The sequence below is a fragment of the Rhea americana genome, unplaced genomic scaffold (genome assembly GCF_003343005.1).
Source record: "Rhea americana isolate MKP2758 unplaced genomic scaffold, rheAme1 scaffold_98, whole genome shotgun sequence".
In the NCBI taxonomy this organism is placed as follows: Eukaryota; Metazoa; Chordata; class Aves; order Rheiformes; family Rheidae; genus Rhea; species Rhea americana.
In genome coordinates this window covers 262812-282513 of record NW_028187177.1, presented here as the reverse complement: position 1 = coordinate 282513, position 19702 = coordinate 262812, and the positions used below count along the sequence as shown (strand labels likewise).

The following is a 19702-nucleotide window of genomic DNA, read 5'->3' as shown; positions in this document are numbered from 1 at the left end:
GTATCTCAAATGCCAAAAAAAAAAAAAAAAAAAAAAAAAAAAACACAACACACAACTTAGTGGTTTTGAGAACAGCTCTTACTACCTAGTGACTCTGCAGGAATACACTACTCCATCCTTCCATTCAGTTTGGAAACTCTTGCTCCAAACCAAAGAACAGAATACATTTTTATTCATCATGTGGATGCAATAACTTCCTTAGATAGTACCCTGACCCTAGACATAGGAAGGGGAAAACCCCACACCACAGAAACTTTCCAGAAGTACAGGCATTACTTTTGGGCAGCAATTTGAAGAGGTATTAATTTAAAATTAGAAATTACTAAAACAGTCAACTGAAAGAAACCTATTCTGGCCAGCTCTTTGCTTTCATGAGAATAAAAGGGTTACAACAGAAACTTGATCAGGAACATTTCATTTACACCAAACCTGTTGTTCTCAGAGGCAGTGTGCAATAATCTTTTTTTTTTTTTTTAACCTTCAAGTGAGTTTTCCTTAAAATGTCATTTCTGATAGTTATGTAGACTTCCACAGAGCATTTATATATATGTGTGTGTGTGTGTGTGTGTGTATATATACACACACATACAAAAACTTTAAATCAGAGGGGACAAGTAAATCATCTCACTACACTACCTGTATGCCACCGGTTATTTACACTGCTCTCTCCAGAAGGAGCCTGTTAACTTGGATCAAGGATCCTCCAGGTAGGGAAGAAAAAAAAAAAGAAAAAAGAAAAGAAAACACACAATCAGTTCAGCTATTTGCAAAGAAAAGCCTCCCAAGTAAGCACGTGCTTCCTACAGGAAAGGGAACACAGAAACACTCTGCTGTACCGACGAAAACTGAAGTCTTACCACAGACGCCACTGCAGACAGTGGAGCTCGGTTGGTCACTAACCAATGATTGCCCCAGGGAATAACGCAGATTCCCTGTCAAGGCATGCAGCTAAATGTCTCCGCAAGAAATTGTTCAGCAATACAATTAGCAGATAATGTAACCAGACATGCCTCATGGAAATGAATGGCTTAAACTCCAAGCTAATCAGTGCCTAAAGTGATTGTTACTGGTAACATCTCACATAAGCTTAAACCACCACAGTTCTGCAAAACCAACCTAGAGCTACAGGGACATTCACACTGAACACAGGGTGAACACAGCTGAACGATACAGGCAGAAAGAGAAGCACTGCACATCTGTAATTCAGTATTTGTTATTCAAGYCATCCTTGTATTGTTATTCAAACAATTCTTATTAAGAAGTTATGGATAATTTGTTTTTATCAGCCCCACCAAGTCAACAGTGGCTGGGGCAGGTGAGGTGAAACCAAGCTGCAGAAACCACATGTGGACTGTCAGAGGAAGGTACTTGTCTGTTGACCACCTAGACACACACACGCTCTGTGCACTGAGTGCCTGAAGACACAYGGTGTGAACAGGCCTTCAGGCACCAAACCTGCACACATGCATAATTTTGCACGAGTGAATAGTTTCAACAACTCTGGTGTTTGCAAAAGAATTGAAACATTAAGAATTCAAGCAAACTGACTATCCTACTTCCCCATCAAAACAGCACAAGCACATGTCATCACTCATCTCTTCTGTTACAAACGCTAAATTATCCTTCAGTGGTTATAAAAACAAGGACCAGCAATCCAAGGAGAGCAAGAGGGTAAGTAAGTGTCAAAGACAGTATAACTTAAATGAAAGCCATAATTGGAATTTAAATGCCTCCAATTTCATATGAAAAACTTCTTACAGTAGTCAACAGGCATCATGTACCTGCAAATTTACAATCTGCTACATTACCCAGCAGGAATATCACTGAAACCAAGTACTGCAAGACACACTCCAAAATGCCAATGTGCAGGTTAAGTCTCTGAAAGATTTACCTCTGTACAAAAAAAAGAAAAAAGAGAGAGAGAGAGAGAGAGATTTTTAAAACCAGAAATGGGCTAGTAAAATTAACCAAGGATGAAGAGAGACTTAAATAGCTCTTTCTTCTAAAGCCAATGGCAAAARTCAAACCAATTAGAAGCACGATCGGAGCTAGTTTTAGTTGACTGCTAGCACCTCAGGCAAAAATACTGCTGAAGCAGAGCTGCCCTTGGTTTCTAATTTAGCTGTCAGTAGGAAGAGGCTAGAAGAGATAGAGAAATACATTATAAGTAATAGAAGCAAAGACAAGAGTTTGAGCCGTACTGGGCACATGGTTTCCACCAACTTCTCATGCCAAGTCTGGACTGAAGCAAGAATAAAACTAAGAGGAAGAAAGAAAAACTAAGGCAAGAGAAGTGCACAGACACACATGAAATAGACTTTTCTAAAAAAAAGATATATATATTTAGAGCCATGTGTTCTCAGGAAAAGTCATTTCAATAGCACRTGACAAATTCCTTGCACTGACTGTTGCAGATGGATATTTCCTGGAGAGTGAATCCTCTCACTTAACCTAGCAGCACAGGAGTTTGATGCTGCATGTTCTCAGACAGGAATATCTCATTATACTGGTTAAGTGCTACAACAAGCTTCAAGCAACAAGTCTACCAAGGACACCTTGTCCATCCATATACCATCTGCAGCCCTTTGTTACAGAGCTGTATCAGCTGGCTTCATCTAGGACAATAACACAGTCAATGTGACAAGAGCAATATTTGCAAGAGTTCAGAGGACAGAAATGCAATAGCTACATCAACACCAAGAGATTAACTCTGCCCAAGGCAACACGTTTGTTTTACAAGACACCTTGCAAAAAAGGCAGTGTGCCAGTCGCATTGACAGTCTGGCTACATCAGCAACAAGGCACTTCACTAGCCAGGCCAACCATTAAGCAACATCAACACAGAAAACATACAGCAGGATGCTGCTCTGGATGTCCCCAAAAGGAATATACCACCTAAGAACAATCCATATCTGGTCAACACCAGCCAGGACACCAGCCAAGCTAGCTAGAGCTAAACTAACCCAGAGACACTGAGCTCCAGAGCTCAAGTCAACCAACCCAAGGAGATAACCCACTCCATTTCTGCAGCTGGATTCATAAAATTCTGGACTAAAAACTAAACAATCAAGTAAGATGAGTYTTTCAATGCAAAATCTTTCAGCACACCACTCCCCTCTCGTTCAAGGACACAGATGTTATGAATACACTAAGCAAATTAATAAACAATTACAGTAATTGGATATAAAAATAAGACAACTTACAAAAAAGTTCAAGGTGTAATCTTCTTCCAGTTAGTCATAAAAAATACAGCAGTCCAAATAAACACCACAATAGAACAAAAACTGAAAATAAGATTCAACAATGCTGCTTTTTTATCAGCTCTTCCTCCGGGTCTGACAGGCAAGCGCTTGCAGCAAATGATACCTACCATCCTTCGCAATTCTGAATCACAGAATTCAGTCTGCTACAGTTAGCCTGCAGCTTGAGCAAAGACTGTATTCTTCTTAGGAGGAAGGGCAAGGGCAGGAAGCTACTGCTCCTCATGACAAACAGKGAGCCCAGGGTCCTTTACAGTGCGAGTCACCTCTCTGCCCACAGCCACGTTTCGAGACACCACAGGTCCAACCACTCACCCACCTGGGGGATGCAGGAGGAACYTTTCTTTGCAGAAAGGACTGCCAAGGTGCACTTTTTGCAGCAGCTTCCAGGCTTTAGGCAGATCAAAAACAGGTCCTCATGATTTACAAGGCCATTACAGGAGTAGAGGAGGGATTTAAAAGTTTGTCTTTCCATCTCAGCTCACAGCTGACATCCCATAGAGGTGGAGAAACTGAAAAAGGGACCAGTTCCCAGAGGTAGTCAAAATGCAGGAAATAACTAGGGAACCTGGCAGCCCGCTGAGAGGTGAACAACTGAGTTATTGCAGATAGGGACACCCTTCATATGTGCCCTTAACCTCTCCTCCAGAAGGCAAGGGGACCCCRTTCCCACAGCACAGGCTAAAGAGACCAACCCAAGCAGCAGCAAAGAGGAGTGCTTAACACCACTGCACCTCCTAAAGGCCACTTGCTGCAAAAGATGAAAACCTGGCTGCTACATTAAAAAAAAAATAAATAAATCTAATAAAGTTTGTCTCCTATTTTAAGATCTGTCCCATGCCTTTCTCATTTGCCTGTATGTCCTGACCAATTAGCTGACGTCAAAGCCTTGTCACACACAGTTTTAATTGATTTACTCAAGTCAATGAGCAAGGAATAATTACATTTTGGAAAATAATGCTGGGCAGACTAGGGCAGCCCGCTTTGCTGTCATGAGACTTGAGTTCAAAACAAAGGCAGATCTGGATTCATCCCACTGTTCAGTTTAAGCTTCAGRATGCCCAGTGCTGGGTCTAATCATCAGCCAACACACAGATTCTTTCATATCAGTGCAGTATTAAGCCTATAAGCGCAATCATGTTCCTTGTAAAGATGCTATTTATCTGGCAATAAACTTACACTAATCAAAGTAATATTAGTTTCAAATTTATAAAGCATGACCCATTCCCTTTGGTGTAGCACATTCCAAATCTGAATAGTGAATAGAAAATTCTCATAAAACCCTAACCATTTCATACTTCCTGGAGGTATCAGATAAACAGGCAGTGGCATCAGTTTTTGACCCCACTAAAAAGATTCTGTATTCCCACCATACATATCAAGGYACTAATCATCCTTTAAGACCTTCAAGTCAATAATCCTTATGCTTGTGAATAAAGGTAAAGCATGAATAAAGGAAAGAGAAAGATGAAGAAAGCTGTTGATAGACTTGCTCACTTTYGATATCGTAAATCTCCAAACCAAGTTTTGACATACAGACTAGCCATAACATAACAGAACTGGAGAAGCAGCAGAAAATCAGCAGCTGCCTCTGAAGCCACCCAGCACACACTAAAATTTCATGCCACAGTTTCAGCTGCAGTATCTTCTAGCAATCTCTGAAAAATTAAACATAGGGTTCTGCCACRTTTTCCTCACTGACAGGGTTTTCTGCTGACTTGCAAGATCAGAGCCCAGGAACCAAATCATATCTTATGTGCTGCATTCTGCATCAATATCACTGGAATTACTACGGCAGTTAGTCCTACACACACACACACCACACTGCAGAATCAAGTCGCAATACAGAACTTATGATTTATTTTAAAATAAACCTGCAGAAAGGTAGAATACAACATGGACTCAACATAACTGTAGTATTTTTCTTAAACAAAAAAAAAATAATTAAAATACTCGTCCTCCCTTCATCACAACAGTGGCCAACACCACAAAACGCTAAGCRTATCACACTCCAGCTAAGGGTATTATTTATCATGATGAATACTGTGCAAACTGTGGTTTAGTAAACCTGACAAGACAATGCTGGTTTGAATTCTATTCTTCATAAGCTGTCAGCCAAATAGAGATTAGTAAAGGCTCTTACCTGTAGAGCTATTCAAAAACATGCCCCATGTGCACTGATACTTCAMAACAGTAACAAAAGAGACTGCAAAAAGGAAGCCACAGTAATTAAAAATAAAGACTACAGACTATAGTAATTGTTTCACAGTAAGTGTCATAATTTGATGATGAATTAATAGCAACAWTTCTAACAACTTTATGGAAGTAATTCATTGCCTTCCCCTCAGTGATGGGGATACTACCTTGACAAACAGCTCATCGATACATGTTTGAGTGAGCGGGATGAAAGTGTACTGTGTTCTGTTGGTTTCTTTTACAAATCCTTTGTCACTCACTCGGTCTCTCTCATACAGAGAATCGCTCCTTCTGAAATACATTTAATGCAAGAACTTGCAACAGTGGGAACATGACATGACAGGAATGTGATGTTCACCGATACAGGGCCCAACCCTGAGTGCTAAGTGGTTTCAAGTAGAGATGCTCAGCACCTTTTGCAGGACTGATTTTCAGTGTTTTTTACAATGTTTAGGCTRTCAAATCAGTGTGCTTTTACTACAGCCTGATATTCTCCTTATTGCAGAGCGCTTCTAAGACAGGGCTGTTTGGGATTCTYTTCCTTCAGTACTATTAGAGAACTCTGTTTATGCCATTAGAAAACACAGAAGYGCCTAAATTTTCTTTCAGGCTGCTTTATCTGTGAAACCGAGATTTGGCATCAATTTCCAAATAATTACATCTGATAATCAAGTCTTAATCACCTTACACAAGGAAAGTCTTGAAAGTAGAAGCACATGCTTCAAATTCAACGGAAATTTGTGYGTACCAGGCTACATACTACCTGCAACACATCAGTAAATTTATCTATCTACCCTCTCTATAATAGTCCCCTACCTTTCAAATCAAGGAGGACTTCCAAACTGCACTTTTGAGTGTCACAAGGTTCATCAATGATGGTAAAGCAYACTGGCTTTCACAGTACTGGTTGTGAAGGCTGATGTTTGTCTCAAACTGGTGCAATCCCAGGAAAATGGTTCTGCCTTTTTTTTTTTTAAATGATAAATGGAGAGTTGGACTCTGGGAAACTCAAGCATAGAAAGACCATGATTTGAAGACTTTATTTAAACAAGTAGTTTCATGCTTATGCRTTTGAATCAATTCATGCAGGACAGATTTTAACAAGCACTACAAAAACACTTCAATATACTGAACTCTGGAGATCATTAAAAAACTCGGACTAGATGATAGAAGCTTTTTAAATTCTTGAGCTCTGAATGACTGGACAGCTGCTCCACACTGAGCTGGGTCTCCATTCTTGATTTCAGAAATTACTATTATTTTAATCTGTAAACACAGTTCTACCTCTTAATGAGAAGTTCAGCCTCTCCCTGCCACTTTCCAGTTTGGGTGCTTTCCTGACAAATCACAAAACATGTAACTGGTAAAAAGCTACCTAGGCAATCAACTCCATGACTGCCTCAGCTAATCCTGCATACAAAGATATTTCTCTTTGTGCACACAATATTCACRACAGCTTCAGTGGCTTAAACACCAACTGCTCTGCCTGCTCCCACCGACAGTAATGGCAATCCTGTACCTTTGGTCCTCTTGTAAAAAGCCCCAGAGTCTCAGCAAATTTGTAAGCTTCTTTTCCTCCTTGCACCTCCCCAGCTGCATCACAAGATTCATCCTTACCTTGAACCTGGCTCCACTAAGACCCTTTCCACTGATCACTTCCTGCCTGAGCCACCCCCATAACTTTTTATGGTCTTCATAAATCCATACTCCATAGTGAGGAAATGCAGTAGTCAGGCTATTATTACACTCCCGGAAGCAATGATAAATTATGCCCATAATCTTCCCTCTTCCATTACATTTTTCAGCCTCCTCATGCTCTCCAGAGCCTTTTCAAAGCTAATTTTCTGACATTGAAAGTTCTCTGGTATTTGTTTTCTCCTACCACTCCATCATGCTTTCTCCCGCTTGCATTCTAATCTCAGCGTCTTATTCCCTCTGCAAATCTCAAAGCAATTGAAAGTTCCTCCTTCACCGTATAATATGCAGTGAAATAGAAGCAACACACTTTCAGGCCTAACAGTACATATTAACAAAACCTCACTATCTCACTACAAAATTTCCTGCCATCCTCCAAATCACTCACTCACTCATATTTCTGCTTAGTTCATCTTTTTTTTTTTTTTTAAAAAAATGTAATATTCTAAAATCTATTCCCAGCATTGATCAGAAAAAAAATTAGGTACTCTGAGCATTCTCAGAAGTCTTGCATAAACAGGTCTCTACTAGAGGGAATTCTCAAAGTGAAACAAGGACAGAAATGGAAAACTTGGCAAGTTTTTTCCTCAAAATAATTCTGATGCACTCCTTTGTCCTGAGTAGCTCTAAAGATGTTTTGCTTATATCTCAGTGAGGGGGAACAAGCAAGTGTCTGAACTCCGCAGTTGTCATGAAGCAGAATGGACATTTCAGGAGCTCTGCATAGTCCCACTTTCTCACACCTTTCTATCATCAAGTTAAGCGATCTAAACATCTGCTAATTGCACTGCCCCAAAAGGTACCGTTTTACCTTCCTCCAATCTTTTAGGTTGTCTCCTTTCTGTTGCTACCTTAACATCCACAAAGCTTTCATTCCTTCTCATCTCCTAGTATTTCAGTATCTCATATGAAAGAGAAGTATTTAAAYCCATCTGTTACTCCCAGTGCCTCAGAAATCGCTTGATACAAACTCCTCCCAAGGACAAATTTGAAAATTGGTTTCTGCACTGACACTTGGTTAAAAATCCACAGAAACCAAAAATGCAGCTGCCAAAACGCACCTGTCTGCCTTATGGGCCTCCAGAAGCACCTGCCCCTAGCCAGGAGACGCTCTGAAGCCAGAGGAGGAACAGAAAACAGGTCACATCTCATTCCAAAAACTCTGCTCCTAGGACTGTCATTATCTTTCTGCCTTTCAAATAGAYGATCAAGAGACCTTGTATTTAATCCCTTTTGACTTATTTCTCTTTCACATTAATTCCGTTTTACCAACTCCCGCTAAAATAAAGAGCGTCGCTCACTCTTTATAAAGCAATGAAGGGAGGTGAGGGAAAGGGGGGGGAAAGAAGGGCAGCAGATGAAACCCCTTCCACTTCTCCTTGCCCGATTGCTTGAAAACAGTCAGCTATTTTTGGCAGGCTCTGAACATTCAGTCACTAGTATGCAAGATGAGACGCAAACATAGTTGCTAAAGTAGAGCACATTACAAATAAAACTGCACTGATTATACATCAGTGTGATTGCAGAGACCTTCCTCCCGTCTGCAGTCAGAAGGAATATACTTCAGCTTCAAGGAGCACCTGCACTACACAGTGGTCTCACACAATTACCAATAATCCCCTCCCCTCCCTCAAAAACGCACACACCTATAATTCSCACCACTACAACTTCCCAAAATACCACATCTTTAGTGCACTAGACAGACTTTCATGGTTCAAGGATTTCAGTCCTCTTCCCCACAAGAAGTGACAGTGTCTTGCAGTGGCAATTGGGCCCATCACAGTTTATCCTCTTGCAGCCCTCGGAAGAACAAAATGCAAGTGACAGTGGTTCAGATTGCTGAGTATAATTAAAATTTTAAAAACCCACACATTTTCAAGGTAGGATTCTAGCAGAGCTTGGGCAAACTGAGAATATGAGCAACGTAAAAAATTTCTATGCCTATCAAATAAAAGCTAGCTGTATGGAAACTCCTRGCTGATGTAAAAACCAAAGAAAATACATTTCCATTCAAGCTCTTTAAAAGCATTTCTGCAAAGTGTAGGAATAAGTCCTACAAGGCACAGGARTAAGTCAAACTACTCAAGTACTGTAGTACCAGTGAACTGCATACAGAGGTGAGGTAAAAAAAGGTGCCTGACACCTCCTTAGCTTTTGGCAACTAGTGAAATAAATCTGAAAAAAACAAAATYACCAGAAAGCTCTCTCCCCATTTACATCTGCTGGGCAGATAACAGCATTCACAGCAGAATAAATATTCCTGAGAAAACTTACAATTCTGAAGCACAGTTTGACTGAGATCTGAGTAGATAACATGCTGTAGATCATTTAAAGTTTATTCTATAACATTCATTTCTTTCACCAACTGTCTACTTCCTTTCCTGCTAAGCTCCATTTTTTTTCTATTTTATCTTTCTTATTTGTGCAAAAAAGTCCTGCGTATTTCCCCTTGATTTAATGTAAATCAGAATTATTTTAAATTTCAGAAAAAGTCACCTCCAACATAATGGGAGCATTCTGAGGATACAATACGTAAAATGAACAAAAAACCAATCAGATTTCTGCTAATTACTTATTGACCAACTGGACTTGCAAATACATCAGATAGAGGGAGGCAAGAGGGAACAGCTTTGTAATTCCTAGGCTTTTATAATTAGAGCAAGCATACAAATAAAGTCTAGATAAACCTGCTGGGAGTTCCCAATCATCTCCCTCTTCCACCTACACAGCTCAACTCCCAGGTGAAACTGCTGACATAAATGCAAGGGAACTTTCCAAGTGAAAGACAGAATTTTCTACTTTGTTCTCTTCACCCTTTCTATTAAGAAGTGCAATTAGCAGATTACTACTATCATCTGAAGTTGCAACAGAGCAATAAAGCCATCTTTCACTACCAAAAYATAATACAAATATTTACCTTTTTGGTACAATGGTTTAAGGGGATGGAGGACAAAGAAAAAAATGATCAGAGATGCTGGCATCATTGCTGATGATCTCTACTCTACATCCACATCTCTGCCAGCTTTGGGCATTGGAGCTTACACAAATGGGGACAGAGGACTTCTGAGCAGCACAGCAATGGCACTGGACTGCCCAGGCTGCACCTGTGAATGACACACAGAGGTGAAACTGCTGCTTTGCGAAAGCTAGCAGAGGCCCATGGGCCACTTACACGTTCAGCCCTGGATACACGGTACATAAATTCAGCCTGACCTCCACCAAGAAAGGGATTTGTCCTAGATCAGGTGGTAACTAAAAGCACATGTACCAAAAATACTAAGCATTGTTCAAACACTATTCTCAAAGCAACAAATGGAGCCTTATATAAACGCTGCCAAGCCTTAGCTGGAAGCACCTAGCAGTTCCTTGGGCTGCAGGAGAGAGATCTCTATAGAACACCTTGGTTTTGGCTCCAACCACAGCCGCAGGTAGGTGCTTCAGAAGCAGGYGTGCATAATGCAACGCAGACCACAAACAGGGCGATGCCACTGCTACTGCAGGAGTCTCCCCCTCCTTCCTGCCTCCATCCAGTCCCTCCGCTCCCCTCCACCTCGGCAATGCTCTAATTACTTAAAGGACAGAAAAAGCCTTCAGTCCCTGCCAACCCTTTCTTCCCTCGGCAGTGACCTTGCCTCACCCATCACTCTCACAAAACTAATTAAAGTGGAGAACACAGTCTCACTTCACACTCACTTCTCGAAAAGCCCTGAATTGTTACCTGCCCAAGGGTACGAGTCAAATTATTTTCACCTTAGCTTCTCCCGGCAAAACAATACAAATACTGAGCAAGCAGCCAGACCTGACGTCTCAAGGAAGCCCTTTGCATAAGCGACCACAAAAATAATTGCAAGTAACACACTCCTTTAGCCTTTCCTTTTTAAACATTTTCTTTCTATGRAAGCTTAGACAAGATGTGGGTTTGGGGAAAGTGGGCTATTTCATTAGGCCAACAAAAACAGCCAGGGAAAAAAGACATTTGCAGCACACAACCCCTCAAGGCATGCTCGACTAAAAGGGGTCCAAACAGCTAGGAAAGTTTCAGTCCAACAAAAGAGATCTGGATCCCCAAGAGCACCCACTGCTGTACAAAACTCAAGTACCTCTCAACTCAATAACACCAACAGAGCAATTCCTCACCAATGCAAGCTAACTTCTGTACACAAAGATCCTGGTCTGAAAATATTTAGTTGTAGTCCTCCAATACGGGAAATGTGACTTCCCAGATTTACAGATGCTCTGTCTGTACACAGGATTGACCATACACAAATTTAGAGGACTTCATAAAAGTACACATTCGAGGCTTGCTGGATGGAGACTGAGGATCAGGATTTGCCACAGCTCTGCCCCAAAAAAGCGAGCAGTTCACGAACTCCGGACAGTCCCTGCTTCTAAAACACACCAGAGCAGTAACATGCAATGAGGAGAAGAGGAAGAAAGTTAATATTCATTTGACCTAAAACTGTCCTTCAGCATAAAGTTCCCCAAGCATAGGGGTAAGACCAATGCCTTGCAAGAAAGCATAGTAAAAATGGCACAAATACATGTAATGACAATTCTCCAGCATAYTGTGGGTGGCCACAGTCCAGAGATACCAGAAGCCTGACCCATACTAATTTTAATGCGTCTGCTGTGGCTGCTAGTACTCATCCCCTCGCAGCCCCCTGCAATGCTCTGTGGGGCTACTTATCTCCCAAGCTTCATTTGCCTGGGAGATTTCCTTTGAAAGTGGGATTTACCAATCTGCCAAGAAGCAACTATTGTTTTAAGACTTATTCCAGAAGCAAAAATATCCCCAAAAAACTATCCTTTGCTACCTTCCATACAATGAGTTCTTTGCCATAGATGACAGACTATATGAAAACTGACATTACAAGTCTCAAAGTTTGAAGCTTGTGTCTAAAAACATTGACTTACCACAGGCTTCCTGAAATATAGCTGAAAAATATTACAGAGCTTCAGCAAGAACATGCTGGCACCTTGATCTCAAAGACCACTTCCATTTTTTTAATTACTGATATTCTCAACAGACATCAGGGACCACCACCTTGAGATTTAGAGGGAACAGCGATACCTTTTGTAAAGGGTTACTGTAGTTTGTGGAAGCCAAAGCAGTGAGAAAGTGAGTAATAGCAGGAGTCAGTCACTGTAAATATCCCAAGCACGGACACATTAACAACCACCCACTAATCAGAGGCAATGCCAGAGGCAGCTCCCACTGGTGTCAATGGGAATTTTGAATGGAGCAGGACCTCAGCCAAGAAATAAGTGTCTGTTGTAACCTGCAGTGTTAATATCCAGGATGATCAAGGGGGCTGAGCCTCAAATTTTGGCTGTGGATTTCCAGTGGGCGATGCAGGCATCTATTCAAATTGGATTTGCAGCCTCAAAATTCAGACAGGAGGAACAGATTTCCTCCATTTATAATATGAAATAAAAACAGAGTTTAACTACTCATTTTTCAATGGCATTAAATGTCTGCAATACAAACAGCCTCTGATGCTTAAGTCAGTAGCACCAACTGATCATAAGACCTAACCTATTGCCAGCAAACATCTGCCCAAGCAGAGAATCAACTTCACATGTCCAACTGCTATTGCTGATAAAATCTGCCAGGGTTTTATTTTTGGGGACACCAAAAAACGCCTGGCACTCAAACTTCTGGTAACAAGACACAGGAACTCCCTGCCTTACACCTGAGCCGGCCCTGCAGCAGAGACATGCTAGCACCAGCATTCCCTGCCCCCTTCTCACACCCTCCAGCACCTGCTGCCAATTTTGCTTCGGTGGACACAGCCCAAGACATGGTCAGCTTACATGTCGCCTCTACACTGCTCTTCTTCAGTCCCTGAAGTAAGTTTCTTTCTCGTGATTCAGTACTATAGAAATACCACTGTTGAGATCAGCTTCTTTATTTTTGTCAGCTTTTCTATAGAGCTTTCAATCATAAGCTGCATTATACTATATTCTTACAAAGCCAGGAAAAGCAGTAATAGATACCTCAAAGTTTTGACTTCTATTTTTCCTGCCTGGTGCTTTCTTTAAGGGCTTTTTCTGCTGTCACTAAATTAGACTAATACCTATACTTGCAAAGTCTTCACCCTTACTGTCACTATTTCAAAACATYCTTCTCAGATTAGAGCTTTCAGCTTTGAAAATACTCCTCCGATTTTGCTTGCTGGAGAATGTCACTGCTTCCGGCTGGGTTATCTGACTTGTGCGTGAAGCGACCAAGCTTCCTCGCAGAGAGCAACAGGACAGGAACAGGTCTCCTGCATCTATCACCACATGGGATGCCAGCAATACATTAAACAGGTAAAAAGCAAAACAAATATAGAAGAATCCACTGCTGTTATTTASTTTTGGATTCTCTCCTATGCCCCTTGACTTTCCTTTGCACATCAACATGCAGCCTAGGGCAAGGGTTGATACTACCCCAAACAGAACAAGACTTTTCCTAGGTAACTCTCAGGGACATTGGATACATCATCCTCAAAGCGTAGAGTGAAAGTTTTTCGAGTGAGAATTAGGCAAAGTCACTTGCTTTGCCTCACACGCAGCTCCTCCGTGCACCAGAAAGAATCCATCTGCCAGGAACAAGGACATATCCTGGGACGTTCCTTGAACACTTAACAGCTCCTCTCCAGCAGAGGTTGGCTATCGATGACAGCCACAGGACACTGAGCCCGCTGGACAGCAGTGTGGCCAGCCTGCTCCCGTGAGACAGCTCAGGGCAGACCTGGGCTTACAGCACCCTGCAGCTCTCAGAGTGAGATGCTGCAAGTCTTACATATAGTCACAATTATTGCAGCATTTTGCAGAAAGAAGAGCTGCACACCTCTAGTTTCATTATGTTGATTCATAGGGTTTATTTAGGCTGGAATACTTAATTTTTAAACATCCACAGCCAGCTTTAAGAGCCACCAAGTTCTGCACAGAACAGTCATAACCAGGATTTCTAGGCAGGACTTGTAAATGCAGTCCACAAAAACACCTGAATGCAAGCAGTTGCTTCCCTCTTTGGCTTAAGAAAATGTGTCAAGAGAAGTATTCCCTTAAAAAATAGATTTTGGTACTTGTGTTTCATCTGTGCAACTCTACTGAAGCCAGCAGGGCTTTACAAAAGAGGATAATGGACAATTTGACTGAAAATTTCCATCACAACACAGTTACTACCTGCATGGGATCATGCTGCTTCCTACCAAGATCCACAGCTTCTCAGGATTCTGTGCAAACCAGGCTTTTCTACACAAACCCACCCACAAGCTGCTTGTTGAAAGTATCATTCAACATATTACTTAAAGGAGCTWTTCCTATTAGGAATAAATCTGGCCCTCACAAAGTTCTGTAGAAAACACCGCAGAAAAGTCTCATCATGAGCACGAGCCCTTGATACGTAACATTAGGAGTAAGAAAGGCTGATGCTACCCTTACTAAGCAAGCAAGTGACATATATTATGCAAAACAGCCATAAGAGAGCTTCGTTTACAGCAGGTGTTAAAATTGCAGCATGTATCTCACAGAATGTGAGGTACAGGAAAGCATGACTGCGATAAGCTACCAGCACGCGATACCCAACTGCATTATTCTTCCAAAGAGYAGTTAACTAACCAAAACCACACAGGACAGAAACATGCCCAGTGCCACAGGACAGCTACAGAAGCAGGCAGAAAGTGAGAGCCTACACCTTCCAGAGGAAGCACTGTTTCAGCACACAAAAATAAAACAGCCTGTTTTCACAAGGACTTGATCAAAAATAAAAAATCCGTTCCCAGACTGTAACCGTTCCTCACTTTCCTACAGCAGTACCGAACCACCGCACACAGGTACCGATTCCTCCTGTCATATCCAGAGCAGTCTCCTCACTTTGTGAGGAAGGAGAAAGTTTTGATACTACCTCCAAAAGCTCACCACTGGCTCCTGAAAGCCGAAAACCTGCATCGGCTGTTTTGCTCGGGTTTCACAGAACACGCACCTTCTGGTGCACTGACACCGCAGGAATCAAAGCCTTGTGCATCTCGCTCATTAATGACTCATTACCAGCACATACCAGTGCCGGTGCCCCAATGTTTTGAAACACACACATCGCAAAACCTATAGGCAGCCAACTCAAAACATGGAGTTAAAATGTCAGGAAGATTTGTAAGCATAGCATAAAAATGTATGTCACATTAAAAAAAATGGCAGGGCTCTCACTAAAGCACCAGGATGGCAATTTCATTTTGTATAGGATTGTAACAGTTCTAAATCATGCAAAATAATTCCTCAGAAAGGCAGCAATCTTTTGTTCTGTGTTGCTTTTTAAATAATTTAAGGAGCATTTTGGTGAATAAGGCCGCCATAAAAAAAGACAGTTACTCAACATGAAAGAAAAATCTAAGACAAAAATATCTATTCAGAAAGTATAAAATTTTACAATGCATTTGAACAGCAGGCTTTCATGTTTGCCACAAGAAAGAAAAATTTGATGAAGACTCTAAGATAGTGAACCTGAGATACAGCATAGTTAGAAATAAAAAGGCAGACTTAAAAAAAAAAAAGTATATATCAAAAAAGATCTCCCAAAACCAGTGTTAAGCAAAAACTTTCAAAACCAAGAAACCAAAAAGTTTTTTAAAAAAAAGAGAGAGAGAGAGAGAGAGAGAATAAAAACATGAGTTATCAGGATTTAGCTTCTCAGACTGCTAAAAGTATAAATATCAGCAAAGTGTTGGTTCTGTTTCATAGAATTAGTAAATGAGGAACAGAGTTTTCTCTTTGAAAGGCTGCTAAGAGCACAGCCCTCACCTGGGTATCTCAGCAGCAACAACCTCCTGCACAGGTGCATATTGCAGGAGATACACAGGCTTATTTACAAAAGATACAGGAAAAAACTACTTACTGGAAAGACACACAGCCCGCGCGCACCAGCTACTTATCCCCMCAGACTCCTCCAGCACCAAGCGCAGGTAGTGCTGCATGGCGGGAGCTGCGCGGGGGATGCGCAGCCACCTGTGCAGGCACCCTGGACAGCGGGCTGTGCCCCCTGCATGCACCCCGTGCCCCCAGCATGCACCCCACGGAGGGGTGCCGCCCCCCCCAACATGCAGCCCCAGATGAGGGCCCCTCCATGCTCTCGATGAGGAGCCCCCAACATGCACCCCCCCAACATGCACCCCAAAGGCAGGCCTTGCACCCCCCCTCCCGTCCAAGGGGCACCCCGAGAGGGGCTGTTACCCCTCAGCTGGGGCTGTGCAAGCCCTTTTTTTTTTTTTGGGGGGGGGTGCCCGCGGTGCCCCACTCTCCCCGCCCAGCTCCGCGTCTCCATGGCGATGGCTCCCCGCTCCGCCGCGGAGCCCCCGGCAGCGCCGAGCACCGCCGCCCCCCGCGCACGCCCCGCCGGGGTGGTGCTGGTGGGGCAGAATTACTTTCGGCCGTGCCGCATTGAGCCCGGTGCAGCCCCCGCCAGCCGAGCCCCGCAGCGGCAGGCGGCGGGTCCGCCCGCCCCGGTGCCCGGGGTGCCCCCGACGTGCGGGCTGCTCCCAGCGGTGCCCCCCTCCCAGCCCGCGGCACGCGCGGTCCGCCCGGCGGGGCTCGCCTTACCCTTGGAAGCATCTTTCTCTTCTTTGGGCTTGATCACCTTCCCACTCATAGAACCCAGCTTGGGTGGGAAAATCCCCCGGGAGAGTCGCGGGTTCCGGCTGGACCCAGAGAAACCTCCGGCGCGGGCGGGAGCGGGGTGGGTGGGGAGCGAGCGTGCGTGCGGGGGGATCCTCCACGGCGAGCACAGAAAAATAATAATCAGGGAATAGGGGAAGGGAGGGAAGAGCTGCGCGCTGGGGCGGTGCGGGTGCTGGCAGCCCGGCGCCGCGCTGCCTGCGCGGGAGAGCGCGGAGAGCGGGGCCGCCGGCAGCCGCAGCACCGAGCCCTGCCGCCGCCCGCCGCGCCGGAGACAAAAGCGATTTTCCCCGTGTCTGCTGCCGGCTCCGGCCGCCTCCTCCCCGCCCCCGCCGCGGCCTCCCCTCCCCGCGGCCGGGGCAGCGCAGCCGGGCCCGGGAGTCCCACCGACGGGGAGCGGCGGGGGGAGCGGCTTCGCTTGTTTGCTTGGGTTTTATTTATTTATTTATCGCATCCTCGCCTAACAATACCGGGATGGAGCAGCAGCGCTGCAGCCGCGCAGGCGAGGAGGAGGAGGAGGACGCGCGTCCCCGGCACTGCGGGAGCGGCAGCGRGGTTACGGCTCGCCGGGAGCAGGAGCCACAGCAACCCCCGGCCTCTCTTCCCCTCACCCCGCCGGGTGCCCGTGCCCTCGCACCCCTTCCCCAGCACCCAGCCCCGCTGACCGCCCCCCGCACGCTACCCCTGCCCCGGAGGGGGCGGCAGACTCCAGCCAGTCCCCCCCTGCCCGAGGAGCCGCTGCCCCCCACCCAGGGCACCGACAGCCTGTTGCTGCCGTCGCAGGAGCACAGCTGCCCCACTGGCAGGGGGCAGAGCCTGCTCACCCTCCCCAGCCCTGCTGCCCCATTCCCTCTCAGGACTGGGAAGGGGCAAGCCCTGAAGCTGCTGTCGGGCAGGAGCGCAGCCCAGAGCCCCCCGGCCGCAGTGGGATGCGGCACAGCAGTTCCCCAAGAGCCTCAGCTGGGAGAGCCTCCTGCCCTGCTCCCAGGTACCAAAGTCAAATCCCCAGAAAGGGATAGATGCTAAGCACCCAGGGGAGCCCCCAGCACAGGGACCTCCTCCCCAGACATTTGGAGATGCCTACCCCATAGGAGGCACTGTGCTGGGGCAGAGGCCCTCCCCATGGCCTCTAGGCTGCTTGCCTGGCCCCAGCAAAAGGAGAAGCCAATCCACAAGGCAAGCAGGGCTCCCTGCACTGGGGGTCTGCACCTCCAGGCTAGCTGGTGGCAGGAAAGCAGCCAGCCACCAGGCCTGGACAGCTGCTATTTTTAGCAGGTGAAATTCCTGCCCCATCCATTTGCTCCCAGGGTGCTTGAGCCTGATGCCGGGGACAGCTGGGGCAGATCGACTTACCATGTCCCAGCGGGCTGCAGCAGGGACTCCTGCTGCTCTTCCCTGGGTGCTCGCCTCTGCCTTGGGCTGCAGCAGGGGCTCCTAGCCTTGCTCCTGCTCTAGGGAAGGGGCAGCTGCCCTGCTAGCAGACAGAAAAAGCATGCGAGCAAACGAGGTAACTGGCCCCAGCTGGGGTAAGCTCTGATTCCCATCTCCATCAGGTGTGATAGCAGGGCATTCCTGGCAGCACCACGGGCTAGTGAGGCTAAGGATGAAGAGTAAGGATTAAGCTGGTCCTCAGGAGACCCTTATGTGTGTGTTTATTAAATGACTTTCTCTGAAGAAATGTACAGGGCACAACACTGAACTTCACGCCCTTGAGCAGGGGCCCTTGGTCTTCTGTGCTGCGGCCGCAGCCTCCGTCTGCATCTGGATYCGGGGAATCGTTCCAGCAGTGTCAGCTTTGCTACGTGGGTGCTCAGTGAGCCTTCCGAGGCTCTTCCGCTGGGGCTCCCTTGGTTTAAGGGTGTTTTACTTGAGCCTTTGCAGTGACACTTTTTAAAGACATTGGAGACCCAGTAAGAGTATTAAAAAGTTGGGCTTTCTCTTGGCAGTTTCTATCCAGTCAAACCTGGGCCAAAAAACTGGAGAACTGGGGGAAGGAGGGTTCAGCTGAGTGAACATCTTTAAAAGCAGCCTGTGAACTCCAGAAGCGAGATATCAGCTGTCCAGTACAACTTATTTTGACCCTGATTTTCAAAAGTGCTTGCAGTGACTTTGATGGGATCTACAGACAACTCGCACTTCTCACCTGAGGTCTTTCCAGTTACATACTCCTCATCGGAGGCTACTGATAAACTCTGTGGTTATTAGCACTGATGGTAAACTTGCCTTCCATGAGCCATTCCCACCTTTGCCAGGAGATCTGTTAAGTTTTACAGGAATAGTTATTACACTGACCAGGTGAGCCCTATATGCTAAAATTACATGCTAGAATGAGAGAGCAGCTCAGCGTGCTCTGGAGGAGCTGTATGTGCAAAGTGAGGTTACCCTGCTGTTTCCCAACAAGTTAGTTTTTCCCCTTGCTGGTTTGCAAGGCTTAGACATGTCAATTAAAATAGTAATAACGTATGGTGTTATGCATGCAAAATTAAGAGTATTTGCATGAAGGCTCATGGCGGTCTGGGTATGGACTGCACAGCTTTTACTTGTAAAGCTACTTTGATGGCTGAAGGATTCCCATGGAGAGGGGATCTGAGGTTGAGGTATTGACTTAAGTCTTCACATTCCCACAACAGTCCCATGCTTTGCGGTGAACAACTCTGAATTTGGGGTGAGTCACATAAAGTCTGTATTTGAAAGAAACATTGTTAACAAACTCCCAAATAGTTAAACACCCTTGAATCTGGTCTTAGCATCTCTGTATGCCACTTCTCCACTATAACAGAGAGACARTGTTTCCTCATTCTTTCACAACTGTAATTTTTGAAACTGCAAAGTTCTCGGATGCTGTTGTGACAGACAGTGAGTTACGAACTTCAGCCAGGCTGTGCAGAGCTGTACTT

The 19702-nt window shown here is 44.8% G+C and overlaps 1 protein-coding gene across 1 annotated transcript in view; it reads right to left on the bottom strand.

Annotated features, from left to right (window-relative positions):
* The window catches only part of FGF13 (fibroblast growth factor 13), a 252795-nt gene extending 235811 nt beyond the window's left edge, over window positions 1–16984 (bottom strand). Inside the window, exon 1 of the mRNA XM_085325521.1 lies at window positions 16731–16984. Within this exon, the coding sequence (XP_085181647.1) occupies window positions 16731–16779 (49 nt within the window). The 5' untranslated portion in view covers window positions 16780–16984. The remainder of the gene's footprint in view (window positions 1–16730) is intronic.
* Between the last annotated feature and the right edge of the window lie 2718 nt (window positions 16985–19702).